Source organism: Sarcophilus harrisii, chromosome 5, assembly GCF_902635505.1.
Source record: "Sarcophilus harrisii chromosome 5, mSarHar1.11, whole genome shotgun sequence".
Classification (NCBI taxonomy): domain Eukaryota; kingdom Metazoa; phylum Chordata; class Mammalia; order Dasyuromorphia; family Dasyuridae; genus Sarcophilus; species Sarcophilus harrisii.
Genome location: NC_045430.1, coordinates 250676244 through 250695255, shown reverse-complemented (window position 1 = coordinate 250695255; position 19012 = coordinate 250676244). Strand labels below are relative to the sequence as shown.

At 35.7% G+C, this 19012-nt stretch overlaps 1 protein-coding gene across 4 annotated transcripts in view; it reads right to left on the bottom strand.

Annotated features, from left to right (window-relative positions):
- Positions 1–6596: 6596 nt before the first annotated feature.
- NPHP3 (nephrocystin 3) overlaps positions 6597–19012 on the bottom strand; it is a 44306-nt gene continuing 31890 nt past the window's right edge. For all 4 annotated transcript variants that reach the window (XM_031940116.1, XM_031940117.1, XM_031940118.1 and 1 more), the window contains exons 18-27: positions 18804–18898; positions 17651–17773; positions 15732–15921; positions 15234–15475; positions 14163–14238; positions 13021–13148; positions 12051–12291; positions 9881–10006; positions 8108–8223; positions 6597–7369 (exon numbers count right to left, since the gene is read on the bottom strand). In XM_031940116.1, coding sequence (XP_031795976.1) covers positions 7192–7369; positions 8108–8223; positions 9881–10006; positions 12051–12291; positions 13021–13148; positions 14163–14238; positions 15234–15475; positions 15732–15921; positions 17651–17773; positions 18804–18898 — 1515 coding nt within the window. In that variant the 3' untranslated portion in view covers positions 6597–7191. The remainder of the gene's footprint in view (positions 7370–8107; positions 8224–9880; positions 10007–12050; positions 12292–13020; positions 13149–14162; positions 14239–15233; positions 15476–15731; positions 15922–17650; positions 17774–18803; positions 18899–19012) is intronic.

The following is a 19012-nucleotide window of genomic DNA, read 5'->3' as shown; positions in this document are numbered from 1 at the left end:
TGCTTATTCTGATTAAATCTAATTTATCAGCCTTCTGAATATTTTTCAACTTTGTTTAATGTTTTATTTTTATTTCTTAGATACCTAAATACTGGGGAAAAGAAGTACTGTATAACTCTGTATATATCCCTTACATTAAATTGGCTTTTTTAGTTGGGCACTGTGATTTAGTTATCTTGGATCCCAGTTACTCTTGGAAATGTTGAAGATTGACATTTCAGACTTGCACAGCTTAGAGACAAAAAGCCTTTAATTGTGATTGTACTAAGAGGGATGTTTAATTAGAAATAATTTGCTGTTTTTACAAAATAAGAAATGAGTTTTTTTAAAAACATCATATAGTTATTGTTTATGATTATACTGGTTCTGTATTGTTTTTGTTGCTATTTAAATTTTGTTTTAAAAATGTTTCCCTTCTGATACTGTAATGACAATAATTTTTCATCTGATTTTTTTTTTTTGCTTTGAAGACCATATCTATATCTGAACTATTTCTAGTGAAAGAAAATGTTGATAATTTACTAATTAAAGACATGTCACATGTAATGTTCACAAATTTTTTAACCTGCAGTAATTTTTTTTCTAAAAGATAAACTTCATATATAATGTTTTGACTGTTTATCTTTTAATGTTCCGAGGCTTTATTGATTATCATCATATAATGAAAGAAGGGCCTACCATTGTAGCTGTATTTGTTGGGGGCACTTATTTCTGTTCCTCACTTTATTGTAGTCTCCTTTAGCTCATAGGAATATTGTGAGAATCAAGTAATCTCTGTAAAATGTTTATTTCCTTGGAAATTACTGCATTGGCATTGTAAGGTTTTACTTACTTGTTTTTAAAATAAGAACTTTGATCTAATATGTTCTGACAGTGGAAAAATAACTGATTAACAATGTTTAATATAGATTTTTAATGCTTTTTGTGTGTACTTGTGATTTCGTTACTGGAAAGATTTTTCAGAGTGGAAGCTTCCTTTCACCATGGAATGTATGAGCAGCTAATCTTTAACTCAATCTTAGGTGTCCGTGGGAATATTCATGCCGCTATTGTGTGTCTAAAGCAGGTCTGTCTTCTTGATTTGACTGTCTCAGTGATTTACTGCATAAAATTTCTACAAATAGAATAAATGTTAATATAATATACTTTATTCAAACAAATTTTGATTAAGAGTATTAACTGAGGGACTTTGTTATCTCTTAAAAAAATCTTAGGGATCAAAACTAACTTTCCTCATTTTCCAGTTTATTGTAAATGTATATATGTGTGTGTGTGTGTGTGTGTGTGTGTGTGTGTGTGTATGTATGTATATACATATATTTAAAATTAAAAGTTCACAATTAACAAATACAAATATGGAAAAATTTAAAATAATCATAAAATCAAAGCCATTTAAATATTAATTGGCTATAAGTCCATATAGTCCTTGGACTTAACCATTGTTATTGGTAAACCTTGTGTCTTTTTAATAGCAATCTTAATTATTGGTCCACCAAATTGCAGGAAATAAAATTTAAGCAGTTCTATAATTTGTGTTCTTTCCCAGCTTTTTTCATATGAAATATAGATTGCACACGTGTGTCCATATACAGTTACATGCATGTGTGTCCATATACAGTATAATGCACACATACATGTATATTTAATATTAAATACTATTTGAAGTACACATCCACACAATAGTACAGGACTGTTGGAAAGTAAATGCTTGGATATAATGAATGGGTTATCCCTGACATATGGAGGTCCATTGCTTTACATTTCAACTCTGGTGTAGCTTTTCTAACTCATTCTGTCCTAAGGAAATACCTTGATCTTTAGTTTGAAACAAAGGAGAATAGGGCCAGGCTTCCTTTTACCCAGGCTGGACTTCTTTATATCAAGAAGAGTGACAGAGCAATCAATATTAGACTTGAGATAAAATCAAAATGAGTTCTTTTTAAATTTTTTTAATTCATTTTGAACTTAAATACAAAAAAACCAAAAAAATTTCCACGTAAATAGCACAGCACAAAAACACCATTCATTTTGAATGAATCTCCATTTCACAGTTTACTTTTTTGGAAAAACCATATAATAAATACTCTATGTCATTTTTAAATTAAAGCTTTTTATTTTCAAAATATATACATGGATAATTTTCAACATTTACTCTTATAAAACTCTGTGTTCTAATTTTTTCCCTCCTTTTCCTCACCCCCTCCCTAGACAGCAAGTAATCCAATATATGTTAAACATGTACAATTTTTCTATACATATTTTCACAAATATGCTGCACAAGAAAAGTCAGATCGAAAAGGAAAAAAAGTTAGAAAGAAAACAAAATGCAAGCAAACAACAACAGAGTGAAAATGCTATGTTGTGCTCCATGCTGGGTTCCTATTGTCCTTTCTCTGGGCGCAAATGGCTTTCTGCATCACAAGACCATTGGAACTGATCTGAATCACCTCATTGTTGATGAGAGTCACATCCATCATAATTGATCTTCTTGTAATCTTGCTATTGCCGTGTATAATCTGGTTCTGCTCATTTTGCTTAGCATCAATTCAACTACATATTTTCAAAACTACACTGTTTTTCTGTGCTTCCTTCTGAGACTTATTTTGTTCTGTTATGTACTTTAAATTTTTTTCCTCCCTTCGCATCCTGCAATAGAGAAAAGCACTATTAGACACAGACTTGTGTGTGTGTGTGTGTGTGTGTGTGTGTGTGTGTGTACATATAAAACCATATTATAATACTTAAATTTCTCTGTACTTTCCCTAGATGCAGATAGTATCTTTTTTTTTTTTTTTTTTAAAGCTTTTTATTTTCAAAACATGCAAGGATAATTTTTCAACATTGACTCTTGTAAAACCTTGTGTTCCAATTTCCCCCTCCTCCCCATACTCCTTCCCTTAGATGGCAAGTAATCTATGTTAAACATGGTAAAAATATATGTAAAACAAATATAGGCATGCATATTTATACAATTATCTTGCTGCACAAGAAAAACTGATCAAAAAGCAAGAAAAATGAGAAAGAAAATAAAATTCAAGCAAACAAAAAAAGTAGTGAAAATGCCACGTTGTAATTTATACTTAGTTCCACAGGCCTCTCTCTGGGTGCAGATGTCTCTCTTCATCAAAAGACCATTGGAACTGGCCTGAATCAACTCATTGTTGGAAAGAGTCACATCCATCAGAATTGATCACTGTATAATCTTGCTGTTGCCTTATACAGTGATCTGGTGCAGATAGTCTCTTCATATATCCTTTAAAGTTAATTTGGGTATTTATAATATTCAAAATGACTTAAGTTGTTCTTAATGTCACTGTTATTGTATATAACATTCTCTTAGTTCTGCTTATTTTGCTTTATGCACGTCTATCCATGTTTTTCTAAAATCACTGAGGTTTTTTCTTATAACACAGTAGTATTCCATCATAATCTCATACCACAATTTGTTTAGCCATTCCCCGATTGATGGGCATCCCCTCAATTTCCAGTTTCTTGCTAACACAAAATATTTTCTGTTCTAAATATTTTTGGATATATAAATTCTTTTTCTTTTTTTCCTTATCACCTTGGGAAATAGAACTTATAGTAGTATTGCTGGGTCAAAGGGGATCAATATAGTTTTACAAGTTTTGGGGCATAATCCTAGATTGCTCTCCAAAGTGAATGGATCAGTTCACATTAACATCAATGGTGTATCTATTTTTCCCACGTCCTTTGCAACATTTACCACTTTCTTTTTCATTTTAGCCAAATTTGTTAGTTGTGAGATAATAAAATTATTTTAATTTGCTTTTCACTAATCAGTATTAGTTTAGAGCATAATTCATAGTTCTAGAAAAGCTAGAGAACTTAAAGGTTCCTTTTTAAAAAAATATTTTACTTTGTTTTGACAACATCACTTCCTCTAAAATCCTTCTCCATCCTCCTACTCACACCACACCACTACAGTCTCGTCTCTTGAAAACAATGAACAATTTCACTTGTTTGCAGTTTCCCCAAGATTGCTGGGTACTGTTTATTTCTAGCATTTTCCTACTCCAAGCAGTGCTGCTATGAATATTTTGATTCATATGGCTCCTTTTAAAAACATAAGTATGGGATTCCTGAGTAGAGCAGAGGGTTATAAAACTATTTTGTTATTTTTCCCACAATTATCAATTGTTCCCCAGAATTGGTTGCACCAATTCACAGCTCTGGGGGTGCTAACACTCCTGTCTTCTGACAGCTCTTTGAGCCCCAAAGTTTTCCATCTTTTTACCATCTTCATAAATGGATGAGTGGGAGGTGATTCGTCAAGAGTTAATATTTTAATATTTAGTGATTTTGAATCCTAGGATCATAGATCCGGAGCCCCCTAATTTAATAGATGAAGAAACTGGCCCAGGGAAGTTCAGTTAAACTTGTTGGTCACACAAGGATAGAAGGAGGTGTGAGTTGAACCCAGGTCCTCTGTCTCTAGAGCTAGGTGTACTACCTCTCTGAACAAGAATCCTCTGTAGAACCAGGTAGTCCCTGCTGGAGGAGCTTTCACTTTTTGAGATAGCTTGAATTGCTAGTTTTTCCTGATGTTTCCTTCTACGACATTCCCCATTGCTCCTAGTTCTGACCTCTGATGCCCCCACTATGTCTTTTCTTCTCCAAGCTAGACACTCCTGGGATGCTCCTTTGAAGCTCAGGTCCCCCTCATTCTGGTTGTCCTCCTGGATGCTCTTTTCCTTCCAATATCTTTCCTGAAATGTGGTACCTAGGACTCAATGACTCCGGGTGTGGTCTGATGAGAGAATCGAGTATAGTGCAACTTGTCCCCTGTGTAATTATTGATCACTGATAGTGTCAGCTTTTCACATTGTGCAGATGATGCCCATTGGGCCCATTGAACCCCATCACATTCAGATAAGTCAAGCTTTCCTTCTTTGTACTGGGGAATTTGAATTTTTAACATCTGAATGCATCTGTCCTTATTCAGTTTTACTCTTCATCATTTCAGCCCAGCAGATGCTTTTGTGTGCTGTCATCCAGCAGGCCATCTGTGGCCTTTGCTGTTGAATCACTTCAGGTGCGTCATACTCTCCACAACCCCTTTGGGGATCTTCTTGGCAAAGATACTGGCCCGGTTGGCCATTTCCTTCTCCAAGGGATTTAGAGAAGAGGAGACTCAGGCAAAAATTTAGCGACTTGCCCAGGTCACAAAGCTAGGAAGTGTTTGAGGCTGAACTTGAATTCGGGTATTCCTGACTCTGGCCCCAGTACTCTATCCATTTTTTCTTTTAAAATGAGTATATAGAATATATGGACTTATAGACAAACTTGTGATAGATGAATTACAAAATTAAATTATATAAGTAGATAATTCAGGTTAAATAGCTCTTCTGATCGTATCATTAAAAAGGGCTTCTAGAATATTTATCTGAAGTACCTGCTTTGTTCCTTTTGGGTAAAGTGAAATATTAAATATGTAAATGGAATCTTGATTAAAAACTCATTTAGCTCCTCAAGTAGAACTAGTTCTCAAGCATTTACAAATTTTACTCCTATAATCTCAATAAAATAATTTCCTTTTCAAAATAATATGCTGTGTCTCCTTGCAAAATACCTGTATAAAAGTCAGGACAGCATCTCTAAAACTCTATTGGCCAGGCACTGGAAATATAAAGACTGAAATGCAAGACTGATTGCTTACATTCAAGGAGATGTTTACACATATATAAAACTGGTACAAAGTCACTTGGGATGTGGAGGAGCTGCCAGCTGGGAGGAACAGGAAAGGTCTTATTGCAGAGGGTGATGTCTGAGAAGAACTATTAAAGAGACAAGGATTCTAAGAAGTGTGGGGAAGGAGTGCATCCCAGGCATGGGGGCACAGCTCGTACAAACATGTGGAGGCTGATTTGTCACAGGGACATGTAGCCAGGCCAGCTTAGCTGGACTCCAGCACGTGTAAAGAAGGGTCATCTGTAATAATGCCAGAAAGAAAGGGTGGTGACAGACGCTGAAGAGCTCCACCAAGGCTAAACAGGATTTTTGTTTTTAATGCTAGAGTTAATAGGGAGCCACTGGAATTTATTGAACATTCATTTGACATGGTCAGAACTGGGCTTTAGTTAAACCACTTGAGCAGTTATATAGAGAAATAATTTGGCAATCTAGGAAAAATCAGAAGATGAGGAAGCCAGTTTTCCATTTTTATTTTAAAAGTGGAATACAGTTATATCATTTTCACCTTTGCAGTGAAGGCATGTTACACATTAAAAACTACAGACATTAAAAAAACATACAAAACAATTCTATACTTACATGACAATCGATACAAAATAATATCCAAGCTGGGAGGTAGCAATCTCCTTTGTAATGTCTCATTTTTCAGTATAAGAAATGGCAGATAAGTGTTTTAAATGTAAATGATGGACTGGTTTTGCATAGTAAGTATGCTTACAAATGAGAAAATATCAGTGTTACATTTTGACAAGTCAAAAATTTGTTCAGAAAAGATTTGGGACGATGAGATGTATGCTGCCTTATCTCAAATACCCAAGGTTTTTGATGAACAACAAGAAAACATAGGAGTCATTTATAAAATTGTTTTTTTAAAAAGGTGATTATATATTAGCATAGTCTTCTTAAGAAAAAAACGACAGTGGAAGAAATCATAAGAATGTAGCAGCCAATGTTTAATACCAATATTTTATGTTCAAATAGATTGATCTATTATCATTTTAATCCTCAAAATCTCTATGAGGTAGATATAGAGGCAGGGCTGCTGCTTAAAGAAACACAACTGAAAAAGGATGCTGTCCAGAATCCTTGAGTTCCTGGTGTGAAACTGACTGACCTCGTACCGAGAGATGGAGGGCACCCTGGTCTACATATCTTAGAACTGTCACACTCTAGAAGGAAATTCTTTAAGAAAAGTATAAAAAATATTTTTAAAGTTGGCACAAGGTATCCAGGTGTAACTCCATCCCTTGACTCCTTTTATTCCCAGTCACTCTTCCATATAAGTACATAAAACTCTAGATCAGCACAAGGCAGCCAGAGACAAATAACTTAAAAAAAAAAAAAAAAAGCAAAAACCACTTTGTTATGGTTTGAAGTAATACTGTCCCAAGCCTCAAATAATTCATTGTAAAGTGCATCAATGTCTGCTTCAGTTTGGAGAGTTTTAATTAGCCTATATTCTTAAAACGGAGACTGCTACCTTTGTCCATGGAGAAGGAAAACATTGGGGGAAAGAGTTTTTAAACTAAATGTATCTCCACTGGATGAGTGCCTCGAGAGCGCATTTCCTCCGACAAGAGACGTTTCTGCTTCTTTTATATCCATTGCTCTCTTGTAGAGCTCAGCAGCCTTTTCAAAATCTCCTCCTTCATAGCTTAAACAAAATGAGCACAAGTTTTAAAAACTGTAATTCTAGCACCATGGCCATTTCCAAAGTCTGTAGGACAATGTGGTGATGTGGACAATAAAGCTGGGAATAAGAAATCAGCTGATGGTGAGCTTTGCTCAAGTGGATCTATTTACTCAGAAGCATGAGAAAACAAGAAGCCTCCAATCCTGCAGCCTCCTCTCTCCTGCTATAGGGGAACCATTCCTGACTAAGCTGGGTACAGGGACGGGCCCAGTGCAATCTAGAAGCACGACTGGGGGAAATACACAGAGGACAAGGCCACCAGGTTTTTATAAAACAAGTTTTGCTGGTGCCTTTTGTGTTAATGTTAGTCATTTTGTGATAAGTTCCTCAACCCTCGGTCTCTTGTGACAAAAAGAATGATGGATCTGTTGGAACAGCATATTTAATCTTCCACTCTTGTCAACAAGCAGATTTGTCACTCAAGCTACAAACATTAGCCTGGCAAACATCAAAGAACCCATGTTATCTAGCTTAATACCAGTTACAAATTTAGGATGGAAAATAATCAATACTGCTGACTTCCTTCCATTACCATTAGTGTGTGAAATCATGTTACCTAGGAAAGTAGCCACCTTTAAATAGACGTGTTGGTAAATCTATTATACTATTCAAGTTTGCAAAAAGTGAAAAATATCTCCCCCCCCCCCCCCCCCCCCCCCAAGAGTCTGATTATATAAGGGAAAAGGATAACAATCTTACCTCAGCACAGCCAAATTTTTCAGTGTTTCACCTACTCGTGGGTGCATCCGACCCAGGCTGTCTTCATAAATCTTTAACGCTCGTTCATACAATGGTAAGGCTTCAATAGGCTTTTTCTTGAAGAAAAAAAATAATCATATTGCTTGTTAATATATGATAAATATACCAAATTGCTAAAATTAATATGTATCAAATCACGTTATTTGACAAAAATAAATTTTTAGAAAAAGAATATTTTAAATTAGAGAATAATTTATTCATCAGGAGTATGAAAAGGCTGCTAGATGAGGAATCTTGGGTTCCAATCCTAATTTAGTTACTGATCTGACTTTAATCAGATAAATTTTTAGCTTCATTTGCCTTATCTACAAAATAGGGATGATAATTCTCGCTCTTTTCCTTACTATTTCTTCAATTGATTTACTTCAGCATCTCTGACTTCATTTATGTGGGTACTCTTCAAATACAGAGAGTAAAAGCTCTCTAAATGGGCAGTCTTAAAAAATGGCTATGAGCTGGACAATTCACACAAATCAGAGAGAATGAGCCTCTCCAAATTCTGCCCAGGACTGGTCCTTCAATGATGGCTATTCATCCCACCCTGGCTCTATTTTCTAAGTCTTCTCAGTTTGGCAAGAGTGGCTAATCTTTGTGCTCTCTTGGCATTTCCTTAAGAGCCCATTAAGAACTGGCATCAACCAATAAAGCCTTCAGGGTAATATTCTCTCCCTAGTGTATGAAGATAAAGGAAAATATTGAAGGCATTAAGCCTTTAGGTACTTAGTTTAACTAATCTAGGGGCTCAGTCGACTATCTTCTCATAAAACTTGATTATAATTATTTAAGTCTGTGTAAATGAAAGGGGGAATAGCTAAGTGGCCCAGTGCCAGATCTAGAGTCAGGAAAAAACCTAAGTTCAAATCTAGTCACAAACTTTTCCTAGCTCTGTGACCCTGGGGAAGCTCTGTTTGCCCCAGTTTCCTCCTCGGTAAAATGATGTGGAGAAGGACATGGCAAAATCACTCTAGTATCTCTTACAAGAAAACCCTAAATGGGATCATGAAGTGTCAGACATGGCTAAAAGGACTGAACAACTGAAAGGTAGCCTGATCATATTATTATGGTGAAGAGACAGGAAGGCTGGACTTGAAGTCAGGAATTGTGGGTTTGTTCCAGGGTCTGTCTCGATCTTGGGTCCTTGTGTGCCTTTACTCACTCTGAGCCTCAGTTTTCTGAGGTGTAAAACGAGAATGCCATTACTCCTACAATTTCCTGCTCTATTGTGGGAATCAAATGAAATAAAATGTGTGAGATGGCTTTTTAAACCAGAAACTGCTGTTCTTGTAAGTTACTTCTACTGTAATTATTTTAAAAGGCCACTAAATGAAAAGGTTTCTTAATGCTATTCCAAAGATCAGAATAAACAATTTTAGTTCTCTTTAAATTATTTTCACTTTAAATTTATGGTGCCCAAGTTAAATTTCTACTAGATATTCTATTAGATTGGAGAGGCTGAATGTACCAGTCTGGTGACAGTTCAGAACGCCATATTTAATGTCCATATGAGCTAAGTTTGAAGAGGCCATCAATGGGAGTTTGTCTACCAGATGACAATGTATTTTGCCTTTTTTCTTTTTTTAAATTTCAGCAGTTCATGATGCTATTACTCTGGACTGTATCAGAGGAGAGCATGTACACCGAGGGCAATATGGGTCTTTCAATATATACTATAATATAGGGGATTTGTGGAAGTTAAAAAATCAAGGAACTCACCATTTGGCTATAAAGGACAGCAAGGTTTACCAAGGCAGTAGCCACACTAGGATGTTTTGGACCAAAAGATTTCTGACGTATTTCTACAGCCAGTTCATATAAAGGCACAGCCTTATCAAGTTTCCCCTGTAAAATAAAGTGATATGAAGAAAGTAAATTACATCATATAATTGAACAGCTGCTTAAAAAAAGGAAATATATTATATTTTAGATCAATTATGAATACTTAATAAGTTTACAAATTTCCCTTAACAACTCTCAACATTTCATCCATTTCTTAATTCAATAAACATTTGTTAAATACCATACCATGTGTAAGATAATGTACTGCATGGATACAAGCTAGGGACATAAAGATAAAACCCATAATGGCTTCTATTCTAAAAAGAACTCATATCCTACTGTCTTGTATTCCAGCGACAGAGACTGGGCAAGGGAGATGAGAGCTCAAAAATATTTTACAAGTTCCAGGTGTACAGCACCCCATTTGGCACATAATCAAGTTCACTTGACACTTCCAAGGATTTGTTGGTATCTTCCTGAATGTGCTGGTGCTCAGTGCAAATGGAAGCTGGGAAACTGGATAGTGTTAAGTCCTACTTAAGTAGAAATACTGTAAATATTCCTCAATATGTCATGGATAAGTGTTTTGTTTCAAGCTGAAAGGAAAGTAGAAAAGTGGTCTGAATTCACCGTATCATCTATTTGATTGAAGTGGGCAAACATCTGATTCTTAAGTTTCCTGTCCTTGAATAGATACTGCTATAGAAATGTCTAACTGAAGAACTCATTTATTTATTTACTGTATTTAATAATAAAATTCATTCTGGTTTCCTTCTTGTTTATGTATTTTGATGTCAAGAATACACCACCTGGCAAAGAAACGCCCTTTGACATTCATTTGATATATTTAAATATAAGTCCTAGAAAAGAAGGGTAGTTTCAATCAACTGCTATTTAAATGGCAAATTAGGATCATGTGTATGATCTTGACAAAAGAACAAAATTAACTTTCATTCAGTTAAGAGATATGGGAAGACCATGCTCATGAAATAAAAGAGTTGAGAGTGCTCATGGAAACTGGATTTTCGGCTAAAATGCTCACTTCCCTTTCCTCCATCTCAGCATTAGCTTTGTCTGGAAAATGCCACATTCTTGTCTTTTAAAAAAAAACCTGCTGACCTTGTTCTACATGGAATTATGGGCTATGCTGCAGGCTGTGGGTTATGCTGTAGGGCTACTGGCTTCTAGCACCATGAAATGACTGATTCAATAGGGAAAGCACTATATGATAAAAGTGCTCAAGTAATAGAAGAGACCACTTAGACCTGAGCTTGAGGGGCTTGTAGGAAGTGGCTGTTTTACAACGTGTGTGGCTGGCCTGTTCCAGGGTTTGCTTTGGCTACAGTCACTCAGGTCCTTCTCATTTTATGTCAGTAGAAGGCAAGTGCCAGCAGGTCTTCCCCGCAAGCCACAAAAGCCTCAAATCTAAGGATGGGTCAGGTATTTTCAGAGGATGGGCTCACTGATATGCTGGCTGCCCACTGATCTATTTTTTGGCCATTGACTCTGAGACCATCAATGAAGTCACAGACAGATGGTGCAAAATCATAAAGTTATAGGCAGATGGTACAAAATCATAAAGTCATAGACAGATGGTGAAAAATCATAGCCACTTCTTTCTGTACTTTAAGGATATGGATTACAGCTGAAGAAGAATCACTTCAGAATTGTAAAATTATCATTTAAAATTAGGGCCATGATCTAAAATCACCATTCTGGTAAAAATACTGATATTTATAAAATATACTTTAGAAAAACTTCTGTTGTAAATTGAGAATCCAGTTATCAGCCTCTAATTAAAGAAGGAACCTTCTATATCTCAACTAAATCCTCATTTTACAAATGAGGAAATTAGAGCCCAGGAAGATGAAGGGTTTTACCCTTTACTTCCTTCCCTCTACTATACTCTACCATAATTTTATGAAGGCTCAAATCCTAAATACACTTTTATTTATCCATCTACTTGACAGATGTAATAGCTCAAAGAAAAGTTATTTATCTTAGAGAAGTGAAATTGTTTATTTGTCAGTACTGGTGATTTGAATGGAATATCCTGAACACAAAAAGCTATGCAGTGAAAGCAAGTGCAGTTCAAACAAACACAGACCAGTTTCTTGTACAGGATCGCTAGATGCTTCCCTGTATATGCCAGTGAGGGGTGGTCGGGGGCCAGTGCTCGCCTCCTAATGTCCAGGGCTCGCTCATAGAGTTCCTCCGCCTCTGCATACTGCTGCTTCTCGTTGTAGAGAGCAGCCAGGTTGTTTAAAGACTGGGCACAGTCAGGATGGTCCGGCCCTAAGACTCGCTCCCTCATGTCTAAGGAGCGTTTCAGAAACAGATCGGCGGCCCTGCGAATGGTAACAGCACAAATGGTCTTTAAGGCAATCAGCGAGGTCTGTACAGTTAAGCTCCTGAAAAGCCACATCTACTAGGTGAATTGAAGTGGAAAAGTGAGGAAATATTTTTACATAGTAAGTAGACAGGGTAGAGAACTTGGACCAATATATCCTGCCCTCTTGTAAAAACCACGCCAAAATAACTGCTTTCCTGAAAGCAAATCTGGGGGCATGAATCACCTAACTAATGACCTCAGTGTTCCAACTTCCCCACTTAGATGACATACAGATTTTGCATAAGATTTTAAAATGAATGATTTTAAAACAAAAATTCTTTAAAAATCAAGTCCTTCCTTTGGGAGGCAGTTCAAAAAGCCCAAGTTCAATATTCCCAAAATATCTAATTGGATCTTAATACAATGGTCTAAACATTTGTAATATTTTTTAAATCCTAAGATTTCAATAATTTTGTTAAGCACTATACTTTCAGACAACTGAACAATTAGTTTTTTTCAAAGCTAAATATTTTGACCTAGGAATCAAAATATTGAATGGAAAAATAACATTTGTTATTCACTTGTGTCCAATTCTTCCTGACCCCACGGACCACATAGTTCCTAAAGTTTGTCAGAGATTATGTTTGTTGCTTCCATGACACCATCCATACATCTCATACTCTGTTGTTTCCTTCTCCTTTTGCTTCTTTATCTTTACTTATTTTCTGATCAATAAATTACTTACTCAAGATTATTTTGCAGATAATAGAGAACACCCAGCTCATTGAGGGTTCGAGCATTATCCGGTGTGTCTTTGCTTAATGTAAGTTCTTCTAACTGTAGAGCCCGTCGACGTAGGAGAGCGAATCCATACTAAAGGGCAAAGAAAAAATCAATTTGTCACCAGTTTAGTTTGAAGCAATATCCAATGATTAACCATGCTTTTTTTCTTCTTTAAAGGCAATTGCAATTATTTGTCATATAATTAAAAATTATTATTCATTAAAAATCACCCACATCCAAGTATTCCCATCATTCATATACTAAATTTCATTAAAATGTTTGTGGGAAGCAATGGGGGTGGGAAGCACAAGTCATTCAGAAAATAACTTGATAGCGAACTTTATGCTTCACTATTTCTTTTTAAAGAATTGGAATTATAAGGGTGTCTCCCTCACTGCCCATTCAGAATTTTTACTTTTTTCTTTCTTTTCTTAAGTCTAAACTTAATACCATAAACAACAGCACAACTTAAAAACAAGCAGAATTAAAAATCAGCTCACTAAGTTATTATTGAACATTCTCACTTCCTAATTAAAATTAGACATGGAGTGTTTTAAACCATGATAAAGAGCTTCCAAGTAACAAGGGCTTTGGGGTTTAGAGAGCACATTTCTTATAATCTTTTAAGGTACAGACAGTGCAAATAGTTTTATTATTATGGTTTCCATATTAGGGATATGAAAATTGAGGCCTAATTTTTAAAAACTAATTTACAAAATTAAATATATGTATATATATATATACCTTGTGTTTGTAGGGAATTTTTTCTTACTTCCTCAGAACTTAAAACACAAAAATCTTGCTCAGATTTTTGTTTAAGGAGGCCCTGCTTCTTTATTCTCTCTGAATATTCTTCAGTCATATTGTAGTTCAACATCCAAGAGTTTCATAGTTCTCTCTTCCCACCAATAGTTGTACTCCTAAAGCCTCATGGAGGATGAGGACCACTGGAAAAACCTTAACTAACACTTCAAGAATGCAAATTATCAAGTCTCTAACTTTGTGAAAGAATAAAGCCCATCATGTGCTTGCTAGATGAAATTCAGTTTTGAATCATTGTTAGGATTTCAAATATATAATGAAAGAAAAACTTTTTTTCTTTACCAAATTGCCTTTTCTCCTTGCAACTTTCTGTCGGATCTTAAAGGACTTTTTCCTTAGATGTTCAGCTTGTTCATATCTAAAAAAAGTAATTTAGATGAAAAATAAGCTAAAAGGAAGAAACAAATGTTCACACATCATTTTGGCAAAAAATGAACTATTTTAAAATGCATATATGAAGAAATATTTTTGGTTACTAAATAATGCAGCTTTCATATAATGAAAATGTTTCTGAAATTTAAAGATTCTACCAAAAATATCTCATCTCATAAAACTAAAACCTAGCTCTACAATAATGTCTCAGGAAAACAAGATTTAACTTACATAAAAGGAGTAGCCTCTAAGGCTTTTGTTTGCTGGATAGAGAAAAGGGAGATGTCTAAGTATTCTCAGTGCCTGGATCAGAGTGATGCTTAATAAATGTTTCTTGAGTTAACCTTGCTAAGGATTTTAGATTTCTTTTCTTTTCTTTTTTTTTCTGAGGCAATTGGGGTTAAGTGACTTGCCCAGTGTCTGAGACGAGATTTGAACTTAGATCTTGATTTCAGGACTGGTACTATATCCACTGCGCCACCGAGCTGCCCCAGGCAGGAGGCAGTGATTTGCCTGACTGTTCAATGGTAGGACTGGGGCTAAAATCCAGGTCTCCCATCTCTCAGCCCAGCCCAAAATGATAGCCTTCTTCACCTCACAGCAACAGTGGATGATCCTAGTGAGTTATCATCACAAGTCTTGGTCAGTAACCTTGTAGATATTGTAGCATTTTTAATTGGCTCAGAAATATGTTCTACCAGTATGTCTTAAGGTAAAATAAAAGTTTTAGTTTGCAGTCCTAATTAGTTGCCTGCTGAACACAGTGTGGTTCTTGTTCAATACTGTTACTCCATATAAATTCATCTTAAGAAATTCTCCTTAAATACACTGTGTACAGAAGTTAGAAAAATTAAGAAACACCCAGGGACCACTTATGCCCTCATCACCTCTCATCGCTCTCTGCCACAATGTATTTATTAAAATGTAAAACAACCCAAACCTCCTCCTCTGACATGGCAATACTACCAGCTTCATTCTTACTTGTTTTGTTTCTGATACAAGGTTGCAAGCGCATCTAGCTCCCGGGCAATAAGAGGGTGTTCGGAACCATAAGCATTCTCCAGGATTTCCAGGGCTTGTTTATAGAGCTGCTCGGCATTGCCAAATTTTTTCCACTGTACATAAACACTTGCCAGCTGATGGAGGGACTGGGCCACTCGAGGATGATCTGGATCCAGGGCTGTTTCTCGGATTTCTAAAGACCTCTGCAAGGGAACAATAGCCTGCCCCCCCCCCCCAAAATCAAATTAAAATCAAGAACTCTTAAAAACGTATTTTCTAATGAATGTTGCCCCTCTTCGAAAGGAAATCAAATAAACACAAGAACTCTTAGAAACCTGCTTCTTAATGGCTATTTCACACTACAGGAGAAGCAGTAAGTGGAGTAAGAGTAAGCATAAATAAAGGTAAAGAGATAGGACTCTACATTTAGTCACAATATGAAAATCCACATTTCCAGGGAGTCTTGGAGACCCTTACCTGACTGAGAAGGCCGAGGTCCTTGAGAAATCGACCCAAGGTTTCATAGAGATTAGCTAACGACATCATGCTTTCTTCTCCTTCACAGTTTTTCTCGTACTGCTTCAAGGAATCAAAATATTCGGCAGCCATGGATCCCTTATCTCTCCCAACGAGCTGCCAATAGCTCAGCAATTCAGCAAAGTGTCCTCTGTTTTAATATAATAATTTAATGAGAAACTACACACACACACACACACACACACACACACACACACACACATACACAGCTCGAAAATAAAATACATACAAGCTACTATCAATTTTGTCCAAGATTTAGCTCTCTACAGTTATGACATGACACACAGAAGCTTATTCTCTGTATATAACCACTTTGCTAGAATTCATGGGTTGCTTTGTATCGAATAATAAATATGGGAGAACTGCTGCTATGAAAACAAGTAACTCCATGCTTTGTTTAAAAATGAAAGCCAAAACAAGTAAATGTTAATTAAAAGTATTTCCATGAAGACAAATAGCTCCTTGACAAGTCAAGTGCAGATATGTTTGAAAAAGGATTCTGTAGTGATACCAACCCATTAAACTGACATCCAACATCAAAAGCCAGGATCACTCTTAAGATAACTAATGGGATGGGGGGAACATCATAGACTAATGAAGCTGAGAAGAATGATGGGCTCTAACTGGACTCCTACTCTGCATTTTTGTCACCAAGCTTCAAGACAAAAGAAAACATATTTCTTCTGCAGATGATTCCAGGTTCAAGGGAGACTTGCTATTCTCCAGTGGAGGATGCATTAAAATACAGACAGGCATGGGGAAAAATCATTTAGATTTCTGGCCATAAAGAAATCAAAAGTAACCTGAAGAAAGATCACTACGAAGAGAGAAAAAAACACTCAAATATTTAGATTTGTAAAGATGATGGGAAAAAATTCTAATATTCATAGTGAATCACAAGGGCTAATGTTAGACACAGTATATATTAAAAACAAGCAAGATACTAAATAAAAGAGATGTAACATAGAAAAATCACAATGTGAATGACTCATCATTAATTAGGTTCGATTTAGAGAATGGCACCTGGTCTCAAAAGCTTAAATCTGAGACATAAGAAGGAAGGAAGGAAAGGATATATACATTTATTAAATACCTACTATATGCCAGACATTGTACTTAATGTTTATAAATATTAACTCAATTGATCCTTACAACAACCCTAGGAGACAATACTATTAATATTCCCATTTTATAGTTGGGGGAATGGAGGTAAATAGATTAAATGACTTGCCCAGAGTCACACAACTAGTAAGTGCCTGGGGCTAGTTCTGAAATGAGATCTCCCTGACTCTAGGCCCAGGGCTCTAGCTACTGTACCACCAGATGCCCTCTTATATAGGATTAGAACTAGAAAGGGCTGTGAAATCTTGCTCTTTTATCTAGTCTAGTACTTCTTAATCTGGGCTCTGGGCATTTTTTTTCAAATCTGCATAACTAGTTTTCTTTGCAATTCAATATAATTTATTTTATGCATTTAGACAAACATTCTTTTGAGAAGGGCTCCAGAGACTCCATCAGACTCTGAGGGACGGTGACTCCAAAAACATTCAAAAGTCCTACTCTAGTCCAATACTTTGTTTGCCTCAATTTTCTGATCTGTAAAATGAGCTGGAGAAGCAAATGATAAACCGCCCTAGTATTTCTGCCAAGAAAACCCCAAATGGAGTCATAAAGAGTCAAACATGACTGAAATGATGAATAATACCATTTTCTATAGATCAGTCTCCACCATGATTTGTTTTACTAGAATCTCAAATTGCCAGAATGATACTGATTTTAAAATACACTTGTTTTTATAAGTCCAAATTTTTGGATTTTGAAAATCCAAACTAACTCACTGAGATGTGATCTCTTCTTACCTTTTATAAAGATTCTGAGACACAAAGAGGTTGAGTAGACATTCGTGCAACTTCTGTCTGTTGCCTTGTTGTTGGAAAAGCCAAGGGAGCTCATCCGCACACCTCCAGGTCACTCGGGCTTTACTAAGGAAAGGAAGGGGAGGAAATTCAACACAATCAACACATGGTGCGTTGGGCACCCCTCCAATTCTCACTGAAGCAGTGACACAGTGATGAAATCATGAAGAGACAGTAAAAGTATGATTTTGAAGGAAATAAGCTTTTTTTAGCATCATGCCCTGATTCTTTATATTAGCCAATAACTAAGATATTACCAGGGACTTAGACCTAATGGCCCCTACGTCAAAGGCCAAAGAAACCACATGATTAGCTCTAACCCAAATAAAAGACAATCTAGGAAATATTTGGAAAATACAATAAAAATGATAATCATGATGTCAAAACAAAAGACATCAATAAAACTTTTTAAAAAGGGCAAGTTCAGAAAAAAAAAAGAAAAACTAAATTTCATTATTCAATGAAATGAAACACAAATCTATACTTTTTCTTTAACTATTAAACTAGGAAAAAATTCAGCATTAAAGTATTTTCTATGCCAAATCCAAATTTCCCCATCTTAAATTTGGTTTGAATCCTTGGTCAAAATATTAGACCTTTTTTTTTTTTTTTTTTTTTAAATATGACTACTTCAATTATTAAATGAGGGAATTGAAATCCCCTCTGAAATATTTTTAGATCTGGGAACCTCTCATTTTTATCCATGTGATAAAACTTCTGGCATGGAAATCTTTACCAAACTCTATCAGTGACTCATAAGAAACGGAAGGGCTTTGAAAAATGGGGCACAGAGAGGTAAAGTTATGCCTAAGGTCACACAGCTCTGTATGTGTCAGAGGGAAGTCATGAAGACAGGCCTTCAGGACTCTGACAGCTGGCTCTACCCACCAAGGTGAGCTTTCTTCTGAAAAAAGATTTACATTTTAAAGCATTAGTAATTTGATACTTTTGACATTTAAAGTGCAAAGAAGGGATCTGCATGTATTTAGTCACTGCCAAATTCTTAAACTATAAAGCCACATAAATAGAAAATGATATTGGTGTCTACTGTTCACAACAGAAGTTAGAGAAGGACCAAATTGAAGAAGTAAAATACCTTAGTTGGGAAGTGAAATATTCAATTAACTTTTCTCTATAGGTAGAAATATCTTGACTTTCTTCCATGTATTCTAATCTCACTGTTTCCCAAGCCTAGGAAAAATATAAACAAATTATATCATTTTATTAAGTGATATTCACATTACATATGTATTTTCTTCCTTATTAGACTGTAAGTGCTTTGAGGGCAGGGATTGTATTTTGCCT